Here is a 16,338-nt window from a genome sequence, read left to right on the forward strand (position 1 = left end):
ATAAAATGGTTTGAAAAAATTCTAGCCTGCCCCAAGCCCACACGTTTTTTGCTGATGGACAGACTGAGAGTCTAATGAATCCATGGCAAATGGAGGATCATAATCCAGATTTTATAACCCTCACTGTGGTGTGCGTTCACCACCCACCATCCCATCTCAACGTGGCCACCCCCAGAAAGTCTCTGTCTTGAAACTTTCTAGGAAATCTCTCTACTAGGCCTTTCTATCCCTGCCCAAACCTCTCTTGCTACCCTGAGTCTGTGATCACCACTTCTGACCAACACTGAGTCTCCCTCTCTCTCTCTCTCTCTCTCTCTCTCTCTCTCTCTCTCTCTCTCGACATCTTGGCTGAGTAGGGCCTGTGGCTCTGGTCCTAGTAGTCGCAGGTGTTAGAAGACACTCTCTTCCAATCCCTCACTCTCTACCCCTCACCCCCACCCCTACTCCATTTGCATTTAGAGGAGGAGGGAGATATTTTTAGGGTTGTGCAGGTGATGTTTGAGCAGACATGGGGTGGCGGACAATCCCAGGACAATGAAGGCCACAAGGGAGCATCTTTGGTTAAATAGACGGCATTCCTCATGCCCCCCAGGGAATTTGGTCATTCCCTGTCCTGGCATGAGCAGCCTTGCTTCAGGGCCCAGGGGGAGTGAGTTGCAGCATAGGGGAGGGCTATGTCCCACAGAACCCTGGTGTTTTGGTGTCCCAGGGAGGGGCAGTCTTTGGCCCGTTGGGAAGCAGGACCGTCAGATATAACCTGGGGAGACGTGGGAAGAGCCCGAGGCCTTGACACTGAGCAGGAGGGACCCATCACGGTCCATTCGGCATCCCTGTGCACGCGTGCACCCACACTGAGAATAACCTCGGGTAGGAAAGGAGGCAAGTGTGGTCACCAGGAGATGGCAGGGTTGACGGTCAGAGAAGGAGAGGCTGACACATGCATGTGTTAACCAGGACATTTATGGCCTCTGTGGCTGTCCGACAGCTCAGAGAAGTAGGGCCCTGTCAGTTCTAGCTCTAGCGCAGAAGCAGAACAGCCGACCGTGGTCAGCCCGGCACCCTCCCTGGGAACAAGTGGTCCTCCAATCAGGGGGAGGAGAAGGGGAGGCCGGCGTGAAGAGCTCTTCTCTCCGGAGGTCCCCACAGCCACAGCTGCGCTGCTACTCCAGGGCTGAGGGGGGGAGGGGGCAGAAGGGTGGAAGAGGCCGTCAGGGAGGTAGAGGACGAGCTCCCGGTGCCCCCACCCCTCGTGCTCCCCTGCCCACCCCCAGCCTCCCGCGGCCCCACGCTCAGCCTGTGCCAGCTTCAGGTTCAGGACGGTGGCGTTGGTCCTCATGCAGGGGAGGGAGGTTGACTGTGAGAAGAGAGACAGGGTGAAAAGGATTTCCGAGGCCTCATGGGGTGGGGGGTGGCCTGCTGTCATCGAAGAGCATTCTACCTCCAGCACTGACCCAGGACCAGGGTTTGATGAAGGAAGGGGTGCCTGGCAGTGACTGATTTCCTGACCCCAGAAAGTTCACATCTGAGCTGGGAGATGCCATCCCTGACTCAGGGCTTCCAAAAATGCCTGGTCTGATGGGGGGGAGGAGGCTCCAGACTGGAGAATGACCAAGTTCCCAGTGTCTGAGAGCTCCTGGTCTAATGGGATGAAGCCTGCCTCAGGGACATGGCCTCTTGGACCTCTGGGGATGTCTAGTCTGATGGGGATGGTCCTGGTCCCTGACTCTGGGAGCCCCCAGTCTGATGGAGGAGACCTGGTCCCTGCCCCTGGGAGCTCCCAGTCTGATGGAGGAGACATGGTCCTTGGCTCTGGGAGCCCCCAGTCTGATGGAGGAGACATGGTCCTTGGCTCTGGGAGCCCCCAGTCTGATGGAGGAGACATGGTCTTTAACTCTGGGAGCTCCCAGTCTGATGGAGAAGACATGGTCTTTAACTCTGGGAGCTCCCAGTCTGATGTGGGAGACATGGTTCATTGACTCCGAGAACTTCCAGTCTGATGGAGGAGACCTGGTCCCTGTTTCTGGGAGCTTCCAGTCTGATGGAGGAGACATGGTCTTTAACCCTGGGAGCTCCCAGTCTGATGTGGGAGACATGGTTCATTGACTCCGAGAACTTCCAGTCTGATGGAAGAGACCTGGTCCCTGTTTCTGGGAGCTCCCAGTCTGATGGAGGAGACATGGTCCCTGACTCTGGGAGCTCCCAGTCTGATGGAGGAGACATGGTCTTTAACTCTGGGAGCTCCCAGTCTGATGTGGGAGACATGGTTCATTGACTCTGAGAACTACCAGTCTGATGGAGGAGACCTGGTCCCTGTTTCTGGGAGCTCCCAGTCTGATGGAGGAGACATGGTCTTTAACCCTGGGAGCTCCCAGTCTGATGTGGGAGACATGGTTCATTGACTCCGAGAACTTCCAGTCTGATGGAGGAGACCTGTTTCTGGGAGCTCCCAGTCTGATGGAGGAGACATGGTCCCTGACTCTGGGAGTCCCTACTATGATGGGCAAGACATGGTCTTCAACATCTGGGAATTCCCAGACTGATGGAAGAGACATGGCTCCTGACCACTGGGAATTCCCAGTCTGAGGGAGGAGACAAAATTCCCATCACCTAGAAGCCTCTATCCTAATGGAGGAGATTTTTCCTTTTTCACTTTGAGAGAAAAATGTCCCCCTCTGATGGTAGAAATTCTGTCCTCACTCTTACCCTCATGCAGAGGCCGAGACATGATGCCAACTGTCTAGGATCTCCCAGTCTAAAGAGGGAGTTACGATCCACCCTCGTACTATACATCCAGTCTGATGGGGGAGGTACACTCCCATCATTAACCCACTTTCCCAATAAAGTAGCGGAGGCAATCGGTCTACCCACCTGCAGGAAAAAGGGTGCCCTACGCTCAGACTGTGCCTCCTTTCTTGAGACCTTCAGTCTGGTGTACTTCTTATATGAGAGAGGAGGCGTGGAATCCTCCTTTGGTAGCCTTCGGTTCCATGCAGGAGGCCTATCTACCTCTAGTTTAGGCTGTCGGTTTGACAGAAGAGGCCAAAAACTCCATTTGGAGATCCCCAAGTCAGAGGGAGGAGAGGGAGCCCCTTCTTTCAAGTCTGTTGGGGACCCCGATCCACCCTTCGTCCGTGCTTCCCTCCCCCCTCTGGAGGAGACAAAGCCCCGCTTTGGGAGCGTCTGTCTGAAAAGATACACCCTCTGCCCCCCTCTGACACACTCACGGGCCACCTGCAGCTCAACTTCCAGGGTCTCGGTCTTGCCCTGCAACGTGACGGTCTTGAGGGTGTAGCGGCCGGCATCCGTGAGGTTCAGCTTCTGCACCAGCAGTGAGCAGTTGGCGAAGCCCACCTCCCGGCCTGTGTGCGCGGGGCCTGCGATCCAGTTGCCTGACGGCAGTTGGCTGAGCAGCCGGCCGGGCTCTGAGGCAGGCCCGCGGTACCAGGCGTAGACCAGCAGGTCCTTGGGGTAGCCCTGGACGGTCAGCGTCACATCCTGGCCCTCCATCGGCCTGGTGGGCACGGGCACAATCGTCATGGCGACCGCTGCCGCTGAAGAGAGAGTGGGGGGGGCGGGGGGCTGGGTCACCGGGCCTGCACCTGGCGTGGCGTCCCCCTCCCACCCCCGCGCCCCTGCCTCCCCCGCAACTGACTGGTGCCGCCGCGTGCGGGGCCCCCGGGGAAGGAGACAGAGGAAGGAGCTGACTTGTGTGGCTGTGGAGGTGGGTTTTGTGTCCCGACAATGCCTGCCAGGGAGCTCTGTCTTCCCTCAGGAGATTGGGGGGACCCCAAGGGCGGGGGCCGTCTCTCCCACCTTAGACTAAGAATTTCCAGCCCTCGGGGGGATATCTCTCCCGCTTAACTAGAAGACCCTAGAGAGTCAAACCATGTCTCCTCCATCAGATTAGAAATTCCCAAAATATAGGGGCCATGTCTCCCCTATCAGATTGGAAATTCTAGAATATGGGGGGGGGAGGCATATCTCCCCCATCAGACTGGAAATTCTCAGAACATGGGGCCCTGTCTCCATCTCAGATAGTTGGGAGTTGTGTACCCCAGGTTGTATCTCTTTTGTCAAACCAAGAGACCTCAGGATGTGGGGGGCCATAGTTTCTTATCAAATTGAAAGATTCCAGAGGGTGGGAGGCCATGTCTCTTCCATCAGATTCGAAATTCCAGATTATTGGGCTGGGTCTCTCCAATCAGTCTGGGGACCCCAGAAGCTGGATGGGGGTATGTCTACCCCATCAGACTGGAAATTCCTAGAAAGTAGGGGGAGGCTTTACTCCCCCATCAGATTGGGAGTAACCCAAAGGTGGGAACTATGTCTCCCCCATCAGACTAGGAATTCTCAAAAAAAATTTAAAAAAATAAAAAAAAAAGGACCATGTCTCCTTAAGACCACATCTCTCCCATCAGAATACAACTGACTTCCCATCAGAATACAAAGTCTCCCCAAGGTGAACTGACTGTCTCCTCCATCTGACTGGAAGCTCATTGAGGGTGGGTGTCATGTCTCCTCCATCATTGCTTAAAGTCCATGGAGTGTGAGACATTGCCTCTTCTCTCTGACTGGCAGCTCCTCGAATAAGGAAGTCATGCTTCCCTATTCCAGGATCATCTCTCCAAGAGCAGAGACCATGTCTCCTCCATCACATCAGAGTCTCCCCCAGATGGGGTTCAGGATAGAGTCTCCCTTTCCTCTGTCTCTCCCTGGCACTTGCCACGGGGTTGCTGACAGTTCGGGAGGCCCTCGGGGGTGCTCTACCCACTCCCTGCACATACCTGCACACTTGGGCACCCCCCATCTTGGCCTGCACAGGCAGGGCTTGGGGCGGCCCCTGGGGTCATCTGGTACATCTCCCTGTCTCTGGCCAAGACCAGCTACCCAGGCCCCAGGTGGGGTGGGGCAGGAGGTACACTTACCTTTGGGGATGCCATTTCTGCTTTGGGTGAAAGAGTATCCACCCTTTGGATGAGACCCAGCCTGTTAGTAGGAGGGAGGGAGGAGGGAGGGAGGGAAGGACTATTCCCACCGTCCCTGGGGGCATGGTGGCCACTTGGGAAGGAACCAAGGCAGAATTAAGGAGGCCTCAGTGTTCAAAGCCACCATCCCCAGGGGATGAGAAAGTGTCCCCTGAGGATCCTGATAGCTCTGAAAACACCAGCTGTGTCTGCACTACCCCCAGCCCCCAGGTTGTTTAAGGACAGAGGCAAGACAATGCTTCCCTGGCTGTGTTTTTCCACTTGCCATCAGCTGGCTGTGACTTTCCGTGTGTGTGTGTGTGTGTGTGTGTGTGTGCGCGCGCGCGCGCGCGCATGCACGGTCCTCTGGGCCAGATAACTGGGTAATCCAGTTGGCCGCACAGGAGTTCACCTGTCTGTGTGGAGAGAATGGGTCAGCCCCAAAGCCTCTGTGACCGGCTGAATTTAGAACAGGGGCACTCACAGGAAGGGACGTCTGAACGTTTTCCCGCCCTGCCACTGCCCGATGTGGACAGGTACACACTGAGGACTCTGAAGAGTCTGATTCATTGTTTGTTTTCCAGGCGACAAGGCATGGACCGTCTCCAGCTGAAGAGGGGGTCCACCCGATATGCCACTCTGTGACTTGGCCAAAGAGTGGGCTGGGAAGCTCTTAACTCTCCAGTGATCTCCTGGGCACATGGTGCGCTAACTGTTGGTGGAGGGGCCAAACCTTCATAGTCCAACTGGGCCTCCATGGGGAGGGGGTGGTGGTCAGGCTGGGGGCGACTCACCGGAGAGCTTGACCACCACCGAGGCGGATCCGGAAAGCAGGGTCTTGGGGTTCTTAGCAATACACGTGTACGTGCCCTCCTGGGCCGCCGTCATGCTAGTGATGTTGAGGTGGTCTTGCCCGTTCTTGAGGGCCCGCCCGTTGAAGGCCCACACATACTCGGGCTCTGGGCAGGACTGGGACACGCACCACAGGGTGAGGGACGTGTTGAAGTCCAGTCTGATGGTACAGCCCGTGCGGGTGGTGGAATCTTGGAGGATGGCCACGCGTTCCGGGCCATCTGTGGGGGGCAGGAGGGAGAGAGACGGGGCAGTAGAGATGGGCACCCTGGCTTCCTCTCCACCATGCTGGGCCTCTGGGAGTGTGTGGGCCTAGCGGAGGGAGAAAGCTCTGGCTTTTTCGGATCCCACACACATCTCTAACTTGCTCTAGGATCTCGAGAATCACTTTCCCCTTTCAGGGGACCTGTTTTCTCATCTGTAGAAAGAGGATGTTGGGCCAGACAAAATTTCAAGATATTTTTGAAGTCTATGGCTCCATTAAAAAAAAGAGAAGAAGAAGAAGACGACGACGACGACTAGACTATCGGTCTATCAGTTTCTCATAAGCCATTCTAAGAGTCTAGAATTCTAGGGCTCCAAGAGTCAATGTTTCTAGTCAATGCTTCTAGGTTCTAGGATTCTAAGATTCTAGAAGTCTATGTTTCTAAAATTCTAGGATTGGGTGCCTCTAAGATTTTAGAATTAGATTCTAAGATTCTAAGAATCTCTGCTTCTAGAGTTTCTAGGATTCTCAGAGTCTAGAATTCAGTGCTTCTTAAAGCCAGAATTCTCTGGTCGTAGGATTCTAGGCTCTAAGTGTTTCTACATCGGCGGCCCTTGCGTACCTCTGTGATTTATTTCCCCCGGATTCCACACTGCATATCTGCTGCCCCTGGGAATGACTCCATGCTTTGGTTGTGTTTATTTCTTTTGTCTCCCCTCCCACCCGCCACTCACTTCCCACCTCCATTTCACAACCAACCGGCCCTGTGTCTCTTCCCTGCTTGTATTGCTTCAAACTGAAGGATTGGTCCGTTTCAAGGGTGGTTTTTAGTCCTTAGGACATGAGTCAAGTGCATCCCTAAGAAAGGGATCCTTGGTGCCTCACCCCAGCTCACCTACTGACTCACTGTGTGCGCCCTTGGGCACCCTCTCCTGGCCTCGGTTTCCCCATCTATGAGGTTTGGGCGCAGGGTATCTCTAGCGGGGCCAGGAGGACTCACAGTACACGGTCAGGTTGACGGGCTCGCTGCGGCTGACACTGACCGGGTTCCAGACCTCACACTGGTAGGCTCCCGCCTCCTCTCTGCGGACGCCATGCCGGGTCAGTACCCGGCCATCGGGGGACTGGCCGAGGCGGATGGCGATGGGCAGGGCTTCGCCGTTGAAGAACCAGCGGACCTCAGCGGGGCTGGGGCTGCTGCACACCAGGCGCAGGGTGTCTCGGCGCTCGACCAGTGCCGTGTTGTTGGCCGTGACCACAGGCTGGGCCAGGATCTCTGTGGGGCAAGAGACAGAGGGGGAGGGGGCCGGGCACTGCCTGCTCCCCCGGCCACCCCTGCTCTAGGCAAGGGGCATGGCTGGATCCTGGGGGCGTCTCTGTAACCCCCAGCCAGAGGGGCAAAGAATGGGATAGGAGGCAGTCCTGGAAGCCATCCTGAAGGAGGCGAGCATTTTAATGTTATTTTGTCTTTTTTTTTTTTTTTAACGGTTTTCCATTTTAATTTATTTTCATTTTAATTTTTATCAGAGGGGCCGGGACAGACGTGGGAAGGCTGGCCGTGGTACAGGGGAGGCCGAGGGGGGGCGGGGCGTCTCACCATAGACCTGCACGTGTCCGTAGCCCACGTCCGTCTGGAGCTGCCTGTTGAGGGTCTGCACGATGTAGGTGCCCGAGTGCCCGGGCAGGGCGCCCCGGATGTCCAGGCCGCCGTCGGGGCGCACAGCCTCCCGTCCCGTGTGGGCCGGGCCAGGGGTCTCGTCGCCCGTGCTCACGATGTAGCTGGCCACCAGGTACGTCAGGCTGAGCGTGGGCCCCGCGTACCAGTTGTAGGCAAGCACTTCCCCCGAAAGCCCGTGGACGGTCAGTGTGACGTTGTCCCCCTCGGCTGGCTGGGCAGGCTCGGGGGTGATAGAGATTTCGGCCCCCGCGCTCAGGAAGGCGGCTGAGGAAGAGGAGCCGGAGGGGGCGGGTGAGGCCGCCGTGGCCACTGCCCCCACTCAGTGGAGGAGGAGCCGTGGCGATCTCCTGCCACGCGTGTTCCTGGTATACCACGAGCGCCTAATCAGTGTGAGCCAGGTGTAGGGTCTCAGTCCTGCGGTGGGACTGAGGATTGAATTCGATGGGCTCTGCCTGGGGTCTGGCCCAAAGCCTTGAGCACAAGCTCCTAGCACGTGCTCGCCAGAACTTTGGATTTCCTGGGGGCCCAGAGGGTTTTCCTGCTGAGAGAGTCACCAAACCCGGGCTTGCACAATCAGGCTGGCTCGTCTAGGCCCTGGGCCCGGACTCTCAGTCCGGTGCTCTTCCTCCGCCTTGGCAGGTCTGACCGCGGCAGAAAGTAGGGGCGGGACGAATTGACTCCACCCTTTTCCCTCCAACCCAGGAGATAAGCCCCAAACCCGACTAGCTGGTCAGGGCTGCTTGGGTTTGAATTGTATGTGTGGTTGCCCAGAAGGGGCGGCCGTGGCGTGGCGGGTTCTCGGGGAAGAAGTGCTTGCATGCCTGGCCCCGGTTTCTGGTACTTTCCAGGCTGACACATCCTGGCGAGGGGTGAGGGCTCTGGGTCTAGCACTCAGCCCTGCCACCACTGACAGGCTGAGCCCAGCCAGCGGCTTCCCCTCTCCGAGCCTCGGGTTTCTCGTCTAGGAAGAGGGGGGTCCTGAGCGGACCTCCTTTCTAGGGTGGCTGTTAACACCCAGAAAACATTTAGAGTAAGTGCTAGCGAACGCTGCTTATTGTGACCTTCGGACGACCCTGGGAGCTTAGCCCATTTCACAGATGAGGAAACTGAGGCTGAGAAAGGGAAGGTGACTGCCCAAAGCCACGTCCGCAGGGAGAGGCAGAGCTGGGGGTCAGGGCTCACCCCAGCCACGCTTTTGTAGCTCAGTCAGGGTTTGCCACGCGAGCGAGGGTGGGTCAGTGACCCCCCTGCTTTAGCCTCACACCCCGATCTTGGAAAAATCTCTGAGGTCCGCCCTGCAGACTTCTCTGGGTGGCTGGCCCTGGCCGGGGCCTCTTGGAGGAGCAGACGGGGCCCTCCCTACCCGGCACGCTGGACTTCTGGCTCGCACCTTGCCTCTCCCGGACCGGGGTCCCTGCCCTTCCCCGAGGCCCCCCTCCCCGGGGCCTGCGGTTGTGGGGGGCACCGTTCTCGCTCACCGCTGAGGAAGAGCCAGCTGCACCCCGTCAGTGCCATCTTTCGCCCCCAACCCGGACTCAAAGACAGCGGCGTTGGCGTCCCGATGCTCCGAGGCCCTTCCTGGTTGGGACCTGGCTCCGTCTGGCGCGGGACCTGGGAGGGTTCGGTGATTTGGAGCCGGGGGAGATCACCTGAATTTGGAGGGATCGAGTCACCGAGGATCTGGGGCCCCGTTTGGGTACCAGAGCGGGTGTGGCAGGCACCGGCCAGGGGTCACGACCCGGCCGGGCCTCCTGGGGCGCTGCCTAACCTCCTTGTGCCGAGGGCCCGGGCCCGGGGTTTGGTACCAGGAGGAGAACCAGGTCGCCAGGGAGGAGGAGGGCGGGGGAAGATTTTAGGGCAGTTCTTACCCCGGGCCCTGGTGCACTTGGGGGGTCACCAAAGAATAAAACCAATCAGCAGCGACTGCCGTCTTCCAGCCTCTGCGCCGTGGGTGACCTTCCGGTATCTTTTCAGGGGACTTCCTGTGAGGTGGGCACTGTTAGAACCCCCATTTGCAGATGGGGAAACTGAGGCGCCAGGCACGGGCTCTGACTTGCCCAAGTTCCTGCAGCGAGAGGGAGTTCGAACCCTGCCCTGTCTCCAAAGCCACCCCGAGGGAAGGAGGCTCGGCGGCTACGCGCTTTCTTTGGGGCCGTGCTGCCAACTGGCTTCCTGCACACGGTGAGAAGCGCGCATTCTGTCTTTCCTTGAGGCCTTCTTTCCCGTGTCTGTCTGATGGGTCTGCGGAGCCTCTGGGGCCACAGAGGGCCCTGTTTTGACCCTGGCTCTGCACTTCCCCGAAGTGGGGCCGGAGGCAGTCCCTTGCCGAGTCTCCATGAGCTGCTCTGCAAGACACGGATGGTGGGCGCCTGGGTGGCTCGGTCGGTTGAGCGTCCGACTTCGGCTCAGGTCATGATCTCGCGGTTCGTGAGTTCGAGCCCCGCGTGGGGCTCTGTGCTGACAGCTCGGAGCCTGGAGCCTGCTTCGGATTCTGGGTCTCCCTCTCTCTGTGTCCCTCCCCTGCTCATGCTCTGTCTGTCTCTCTCAAAAATAAGTGAACATTAGGAAGAAGAGAAACAGGGATGGTGTAGGCCCTCCTCAGTTTTGTTGGGCGCAATTAGCGTGACGCTCCCTGCCGGGACTTGAACCAGCACCTGGCGGAACTGGGCCCCCAACACGAGGTCTGGTTGGTGTCACCCTTATTCAAAGGGCAGGCGCTGGACCCTGAGCCTCCACGACCCTGAGCAAGTTATAGAGTCTGCCGGGCCTCAGTTTCCTCATCTGTGAAATGGGAACAATGACAGTCCCCACCTCGTAGGGCCGTCGTAAAGATTAAGTGAGTAAACCAGTGTGAAATGGTTGCGAAGATGCCCAGCACAGGGCAAAAGGCCAAGAAACCACTCATTGATTCAACAAATATTGAAAGGGCATCTCCTGCCTGCCGGGCACCGTTCTAAGCGCAAGTAGATAAATTCCCTGCCCCCTTGGGGGTAAACAGATAAAATACAAACTGTCCCGTGTCGGATGGGCATAAGTGCGGTTGAGGCAAAAATAAAGCCAGGAAGGGGGGTTTGCGATTTTTCAGTTGGGGGTGGGGGAGGGGATCAGGGAAGGTTGTCTCTGGAAAGGTGACGTTGGCGATGCGGGGCGGGGCGGAGGGGGATCTGGGGAGGGGGATCTGGGGAAAGGGTGTTGTCGACAGATGTGTTATTACTGATACCTTGATGGCTTCTGGGTCCCCGGCCCTTCTCGGGCCCCAGTGGCCTGCCTCCGGGTAGGGGGCCGTCCCTGTGGCTCAGCTGTCCCAGTTTGCTCCTCGGGCACCGTGTCCTGAGCTGCCCTTGCAGGGCGGGGCTCTGATGGGGGGGTTGCGAGAGGTGTGGGTGCGCTGGCGCCTTGTCTCCCCCCCCACCCCCCCGCCTGCAGCCTCACCTCACCCTTCTCTGTCCTGACCCAGGCCTCTCCCCTGAGCCCTGGGACCGCGTCTCAGAGTCATTCAGGACGCCTCCCCCGAGCTGTCCCTGGGCGCCACTCGCTCACCTTGTCCCAGACCGACCTTGGCATCAGGCCTGCTTCTGCTCCTCGTCCTCTTATCAAAGGGGTTGGTGACACTGTCCACCCGTCACTGGGACAGAGAGACCCAGGCCTCTGTCCCCGACGCTTCCCCGCCAGCACGCCACATCCTGTGGCCCCTGCCTCTTAAATCTCTCTGCCATGTGTGCCTTTCTCTCCCTCCCTGTGGCCCCTGCCCTGGTCCAGGCACCCCTCCTGCCCCCTCCCACGTCCTCCCAGGTTTCTGGCCCTGGTCTCGCCCTCCCTCCTTCCATGGTGCTCAGAACCTGCGTTACTCCCCGGCGCCCTCGGGAGAAAGCCCAGCTCCTCGGCATGGCCCCTGCCGGCTTGACTGGCCTCTCGGACACCCCTTCCTCCCGGGAACTCTGTGCTCCGGTTATTCCGCCTCCCTTCTGCCCTCCCGGCCCAGCATATCCCCGCTTCCCTCTGCTCTGTTTCATTGCTTGCCCAACTCTTCCTCCTCCTCCTCCAGAAAGCCCTCCTGGACTCTCGGAGGGGGTGGTGGTGGTTAAGAGCACCCTGACCACCCTGGCTGCTCACGGTCGGGGGGTGGGCCTGTCTCCCCATCTGGACTGTGAGTCCTGGGAGGGCAGGACCTGGGTCGTTGCGGTCACCACCGTGTCCCCATTGCCGGACAGCACAGGGTGGGGCGCAGAGCGCTTGTGGAAGTGGACACCAGGGGCGGATGACAGGGAGGCCTGGGTGTCTGGTGATTCGCTATCTGGTTGAGGAGCAGGAGGAGGCCGTGGCTCTGAAAGTACTGGAACAGGTCCAGGCTTTTGTCCAGACTCTGCCATGGCTCCCGACCACTCACAGCGTCTGCTGTCCTTGCCTTTCCGGATCCACCCCCTTCCCCACCTCCCGGCCCCTCCGCTGGTGCTCCCGGACCCGAGCCTGGATCCTTGGTTCAAGTGAGAGCTGAAGTTTCTCGAGCACCCACTGTGTGTTAGGCGCCGGGCTAGGCAGGAGGTTATGGGCATGAGTAGACAAAAGTCCCTGCCTCGGAGAACTGACCTTCTTTCTGTCTGGCGAGATAATCAGTAGGTGAATAAACACAACCACATAGAGCTTTGTATCAGGTGGGGGTAATGCCATGGGGAAAAAGAAAGCAGGGGAGGGAGTGGAGGGGGCCTGGGCACTGCCTTATGTCGGGCAGTGAGAAGACGTTGTAGGAGGCGACCCTGGAGTAGAGACTGAATAAGGGAGCCGTGCTGAATCCAGGGGAAGAGCATCCCAGGCAGCGGGCACAGCAGTGCCAAGGTCCTGAGGCAGGAGCGTGAGGAAGAGTGAGGGGGCCGCTGAAGGAAACAGGGGCGGATCCGGCAGGCCTCATGGGCCGCCGGAGGATTTTGGCTTTTGCTCTGACGCTGGAGCCATGGAAGGGCTTTGAGCAGAGAACGGATGGGGGTTTGACACTTAGAAACTTCTGCCTGTGTGTGGGTAACAGACTGGCATGGAGGGGGTGGCGGCGGGGCTGGGAGGGGCTGAGGAGGTGACTGCGGTAGTCCAGCCGTGTCCCGTATGGTGGCCATGGGCCGCTAACTTCTCTGAACCGAGGTGAGCTATGAGTAAAAGGTACCCGGGCATTTTGTCCCGTGTACGTGGCTCCCATCCTTCCTGCCGGATGGCACCAAAGCGGGCACCCGGGAGGGGGAAACGGCCGGACCGTGGGTACGTTTTACAGAGAGGCTCTTATTCAGGTTGGCCTTACCTGTTACCTTGTCCCGCAGCCCCCTCCCTCCCCGCTGAGGATCCATTTTGCAGACCGGGAAACTGAGGCTCAAGGCCATTGCCTCAGGAGGCTGGAGTGGGTGCGTCTTATCACAGCAGGCTGGGGACAAGGTTCTCAGGTCTTGTCAGCTCACTTCCACCCCCCACCCCCACCCCAAGCCCTCTTATCTGACCAGCCACGTCACTAAGTTCCCTAGGGAGCCGGCCCGGGGCCCTGTCCTTCATGGAGACCCCACCCACTGCGGACCTAATCAGTATTTGCTAGATGGAAACTAGCCTGGGCCCCTTGTGGCAAGACCCTTGTCCTCTCCTGCCCCTGGCAGAGACCTTGGGGCTGAGGGGCTGGAGCTAATCCCTCAGCGAGAGGCCAAAGCGGGTTTCTGACCCCCTTCCCTCCCCTTATCTGGTGAGAGGAGGCCCAGGGTGCTGCAATATTTACTCAGGGACCTGACCTCAAGGTGTGGCTTCCTGTGCCCGCCTCGCAAGGTCTGGGCTTGGTCCGGGGGGGGGGGGGCTGTCCTTGGGGAGAAAGGACCCCAGATCCCCTAAAGTCCTCACCCCCGGGAAGAGCCCATGCACGGGCGGGCCGGCGGGTGGATCTGGGAGCCTCAGCCCTTTAGCGCGGGCTTTGCCCTTTGTCTGGACACCCATCCCCCGCCTTCTGTCCTCTCACCTCATTCACCCGGGTTTTCCCTGGTCCTTCAATCATTTCACAAATATTTATCGAGCACCGACTATCTGCCAGGCCGCGCTGGGGATACGGGCAGCATCGCTTTCCTTGTTGGGCTTCATCCCATTGGAGGGAGATGAACGCTAATCGAAACACCGATAAGTCATATCACGTCAGGGACAGACAACTGCTATAAAAAAATAAAGTCGGGCAAGAGGGTAGGGAGTGACCAGGGAGGTCAGGGAGGGCCATGTGAGCTGGGAGCTGAAGGACGTGGTGGGGTCTGTGGAGGAACATAGGGGGAAGGGCGCTTTTGGTAGTTGGCACAGCAGGTGCAAAGGCCCTGAGGCAAGAAGGTCTTTGGTAAGGGTGAGGACGGTGAGGAGGCTGGTGTGGCCGGAGCTGAGGGAGGGAGGGAGGGGGCAGAGGGAAGAGGTGGTTACACGGGAAGCAGGGGACATAGGGAGTAAGATTTTGGATGCAAGGTGACCTATTATAGGCTAGTCGGGTGCATTTTATCCATCAGGAATACGGGAGGGGGGCGCGGATTTGGATTTAGAGTTAGGTAAAAAACAACTGAATAACTTTTTATTCTGGAACATCTCCAGATTCCACGCACTCATCGAAAGTAGACGGGAGAGCGATGGCTCCCTGCCCATCCCCCAGCTCCTGCCAGTCACGCCCCCCTTCCCCCACCCACCCACCCCTCGCCCCGGAGTGTTTCCTTCAAATATTCGGTCAGTATTGTTCAGGGTTCCTGTCTCTCATAAACATCATCCCTTCCTCAGCTTCCCCGGGGCATACTTTTCTTTCCTTTTTTACGATTTTATTTTATTAAAGAAATTTTTTAATGTTCATTTTTTTTTTTTGAGAGAGAGAGAGAGAGAGAGAACAAGTGGGGGAGGAGCAGAGAGCGGGGGAGACCCAGAATCCGAAGCAGGCCCCGGGCTCCAGAGCTGTCGGCACAGAGCCCGATGCGGGGCTCGAACCCCCCCAACGGTGAGATCGTGCCCCGAGCCGGAGTCGGACGCCTTCACCGACCGAGCCAGCCAGGCGCCCCAGGGGTACGATTTTCTATAGCATCAAGTTCACCCGGTGCGGCGGTCCCCAAATCTAGTTGGAGACCGTCTTCGCCGCCCCCGGAAAGTGTCCCCGTCCCAGGAGGCAGAAATGGCCCAATCGTTTGAAATGTCTACTCCAGCGGTGGACTGCTTTCCTCAAAGTCTTCCGTAGGAGCCCAGCGTGCAGCACAGGTGAAGATCCCCGGGTCTAAACTCCCGGGCTCCCCGCGGGCCCCTGGGTTCAGGAAGGGGCCTGCACCCCTACGGGCGGTTCGACCCCCCCGCGGCCAGCCCGGGGCCACCGGCCAGTCTTCAGAGTGCGATGCCCTTCGCGTACAAAGAGGTTGAGCTCGGGAGGGAAGGGTTTTCCCCATGAATCATAATCAGTCCTGGTCATGGGCCAGCCCGTTTCCTTCCCTAGACGGTCACTTCCTCATCGGTATAAGGAAAAGCCACAGCCCTGAGAATGCAGTGGTGACCGGGACTCAGGGGAAGGGAGTGGCGGCCCGCCGGGAGCCCTGGTGGGCAGAGCTCCGGGGGGGAGAGAGAGGGCGAAGGACCCCAGGGGCTCCTCGTCCCAGCCGAGGTCACTGGCTCTTCCAAACCCGACCCAGGGCCTGAAACTCCACCATGGGCATTGGCCTCTCCGCATGCCGCCTCGTGGAAGGCAGAGCCCCTCGGCCGGGCCGGGCCGATCCGGGCGGCCCGGGTTACATTGGGTCCTTCTTCACGGGCCGGAGTGAGTAGAGGAGAAAGCCCCTGGTTCTATTTCCAGTGGATCCGTTTTGCGCCCTGTGTGACCTGAACGTCCTCAGCCTCGGTTTTCCCATCTGTAGACTGGGAACGGCCACAGCGCCTCCCTGAGTAAACTTGTGAGGATGAAATGAAGCTAATCAGCGCGAAGGGGTTAGCACAGTATAGGGCATGTGAGGTCGCCTCCCCCCCCCCCCCTTCCCGGCCTGCAAGCTTCCTGAGAGGAGGCACTTGTCTGGTTTCTCTTCTCGTCTCTGCAGCCCGGGTAGGTTCATTCAACACAGCTCGGGCGGACAGTAGGTGCCCGGTGAACATTTGTCGATGAATGGGTGGAGGCTGCGGATATGTAGATAACGAGGATCCGCACACATTCCCGTGTGTCACGTACGTTCCTTGAGCCCTTGCCCCGTGCCTGTCCTGCTGCCTGGGGCCGGGACCCATCGGTGACCCCGGCGGCCCCGGCCCTGCCCTTCCGGTGCCTACAGTCCATGGAGAGACGAGTCTGTCCCCAGACGGTGACCAGCCAGAGTGGGCAGGGCTGGAGCGGATGAACTCAGAAGGAGCTGAACCAGCTGGAGGGTCAGGGAGGGCTTCCTGGAGGAAGAGGTGTCTGAGCTGAGACCTGGGAGATGAGTGGGGGTGGGGCAGGCAGGGTGGAGTGCTGTGCCTGTGGGCATGCTCCCAGCACGGGGAGCCAAAAGCGAAGGGCCCAGAAGCAGTTCGGTCTGGTGGACTGTAGACCGCAGATCTCAGGGTGGGGGTGAGGGTCAGGGGTGCTGAGAGAGGCCGAGGGGCCTCCTGGAGCCAGACCTCCCAGAGATTTGCAGGCTGTGGCGACAAGCTTGGACTTT

General features: G+C 58.8%; 1 protein-coding gene across 2 annotated transcripts; it reads right to left on the bottom strand.

Annotated features, from left to right (window-relative positions):
* Window positions 1–942: 942 nt before the first annotated feature.
* Window positions 943–12,132, bottom strand: CEACAM16 (CEA cell adhesion molecule 16, tectorial membrane component). 2 transcript variants are annotated; one of them, XM_043598654.1, is made up of 8 exons: window positions 11,240–12,132; window positions 10,920–11,055; window positions 9,178–10,044; window positions 7,619–7,963; window positions 7,022–7,297; window positions 5,759–6,037; window positions 3,225–3,551; window positions 943–1,354 (listed from the first exon to the last, which is right to left on the bottom strand). In XM_043598654.1, the coding sequence occupies exons 3-8, from the start codon at window positions 9,212–9,214 to the stop codon at window positions 1,290–1,292; spliced, it is 1,329 nt and encodes a 442-aa protein (XP_043454589.1). In that variant the 5' UTR covers window positions 9,215–10,044; window positions 10,920–11,055; window positions 11,240–12,132; the 3' UTR covers window positions 943–1,289. The 2 variants fall into 2 exon arrangements, with proteins under 2 accessions (XP_043454589.1, XP_043454588.1); XM_043598653.1 differs by having other exon boundaries at window positions 1,255–3,551.
* Between the last annotated feature and the right edge of the window lie 4,206 nt (window positions 12,133–16,338).

The sequence above is a fragment of the Prionailurus bengalensis genome, chromosome E2 (assembly GCF_016509475.1).
Source record: "Prionailurus bengalensis isolate Pbe53 chromosome E2, Fcat_Pben_1.1_paternal_pri, whole genome shotgun sequence".
Lineage (NCBI taxonomy): Eukaryota > Metazoa > Chordata > Mammalia > Carnivora > Felidae > Prionailurus > Prionailurus bengalensis.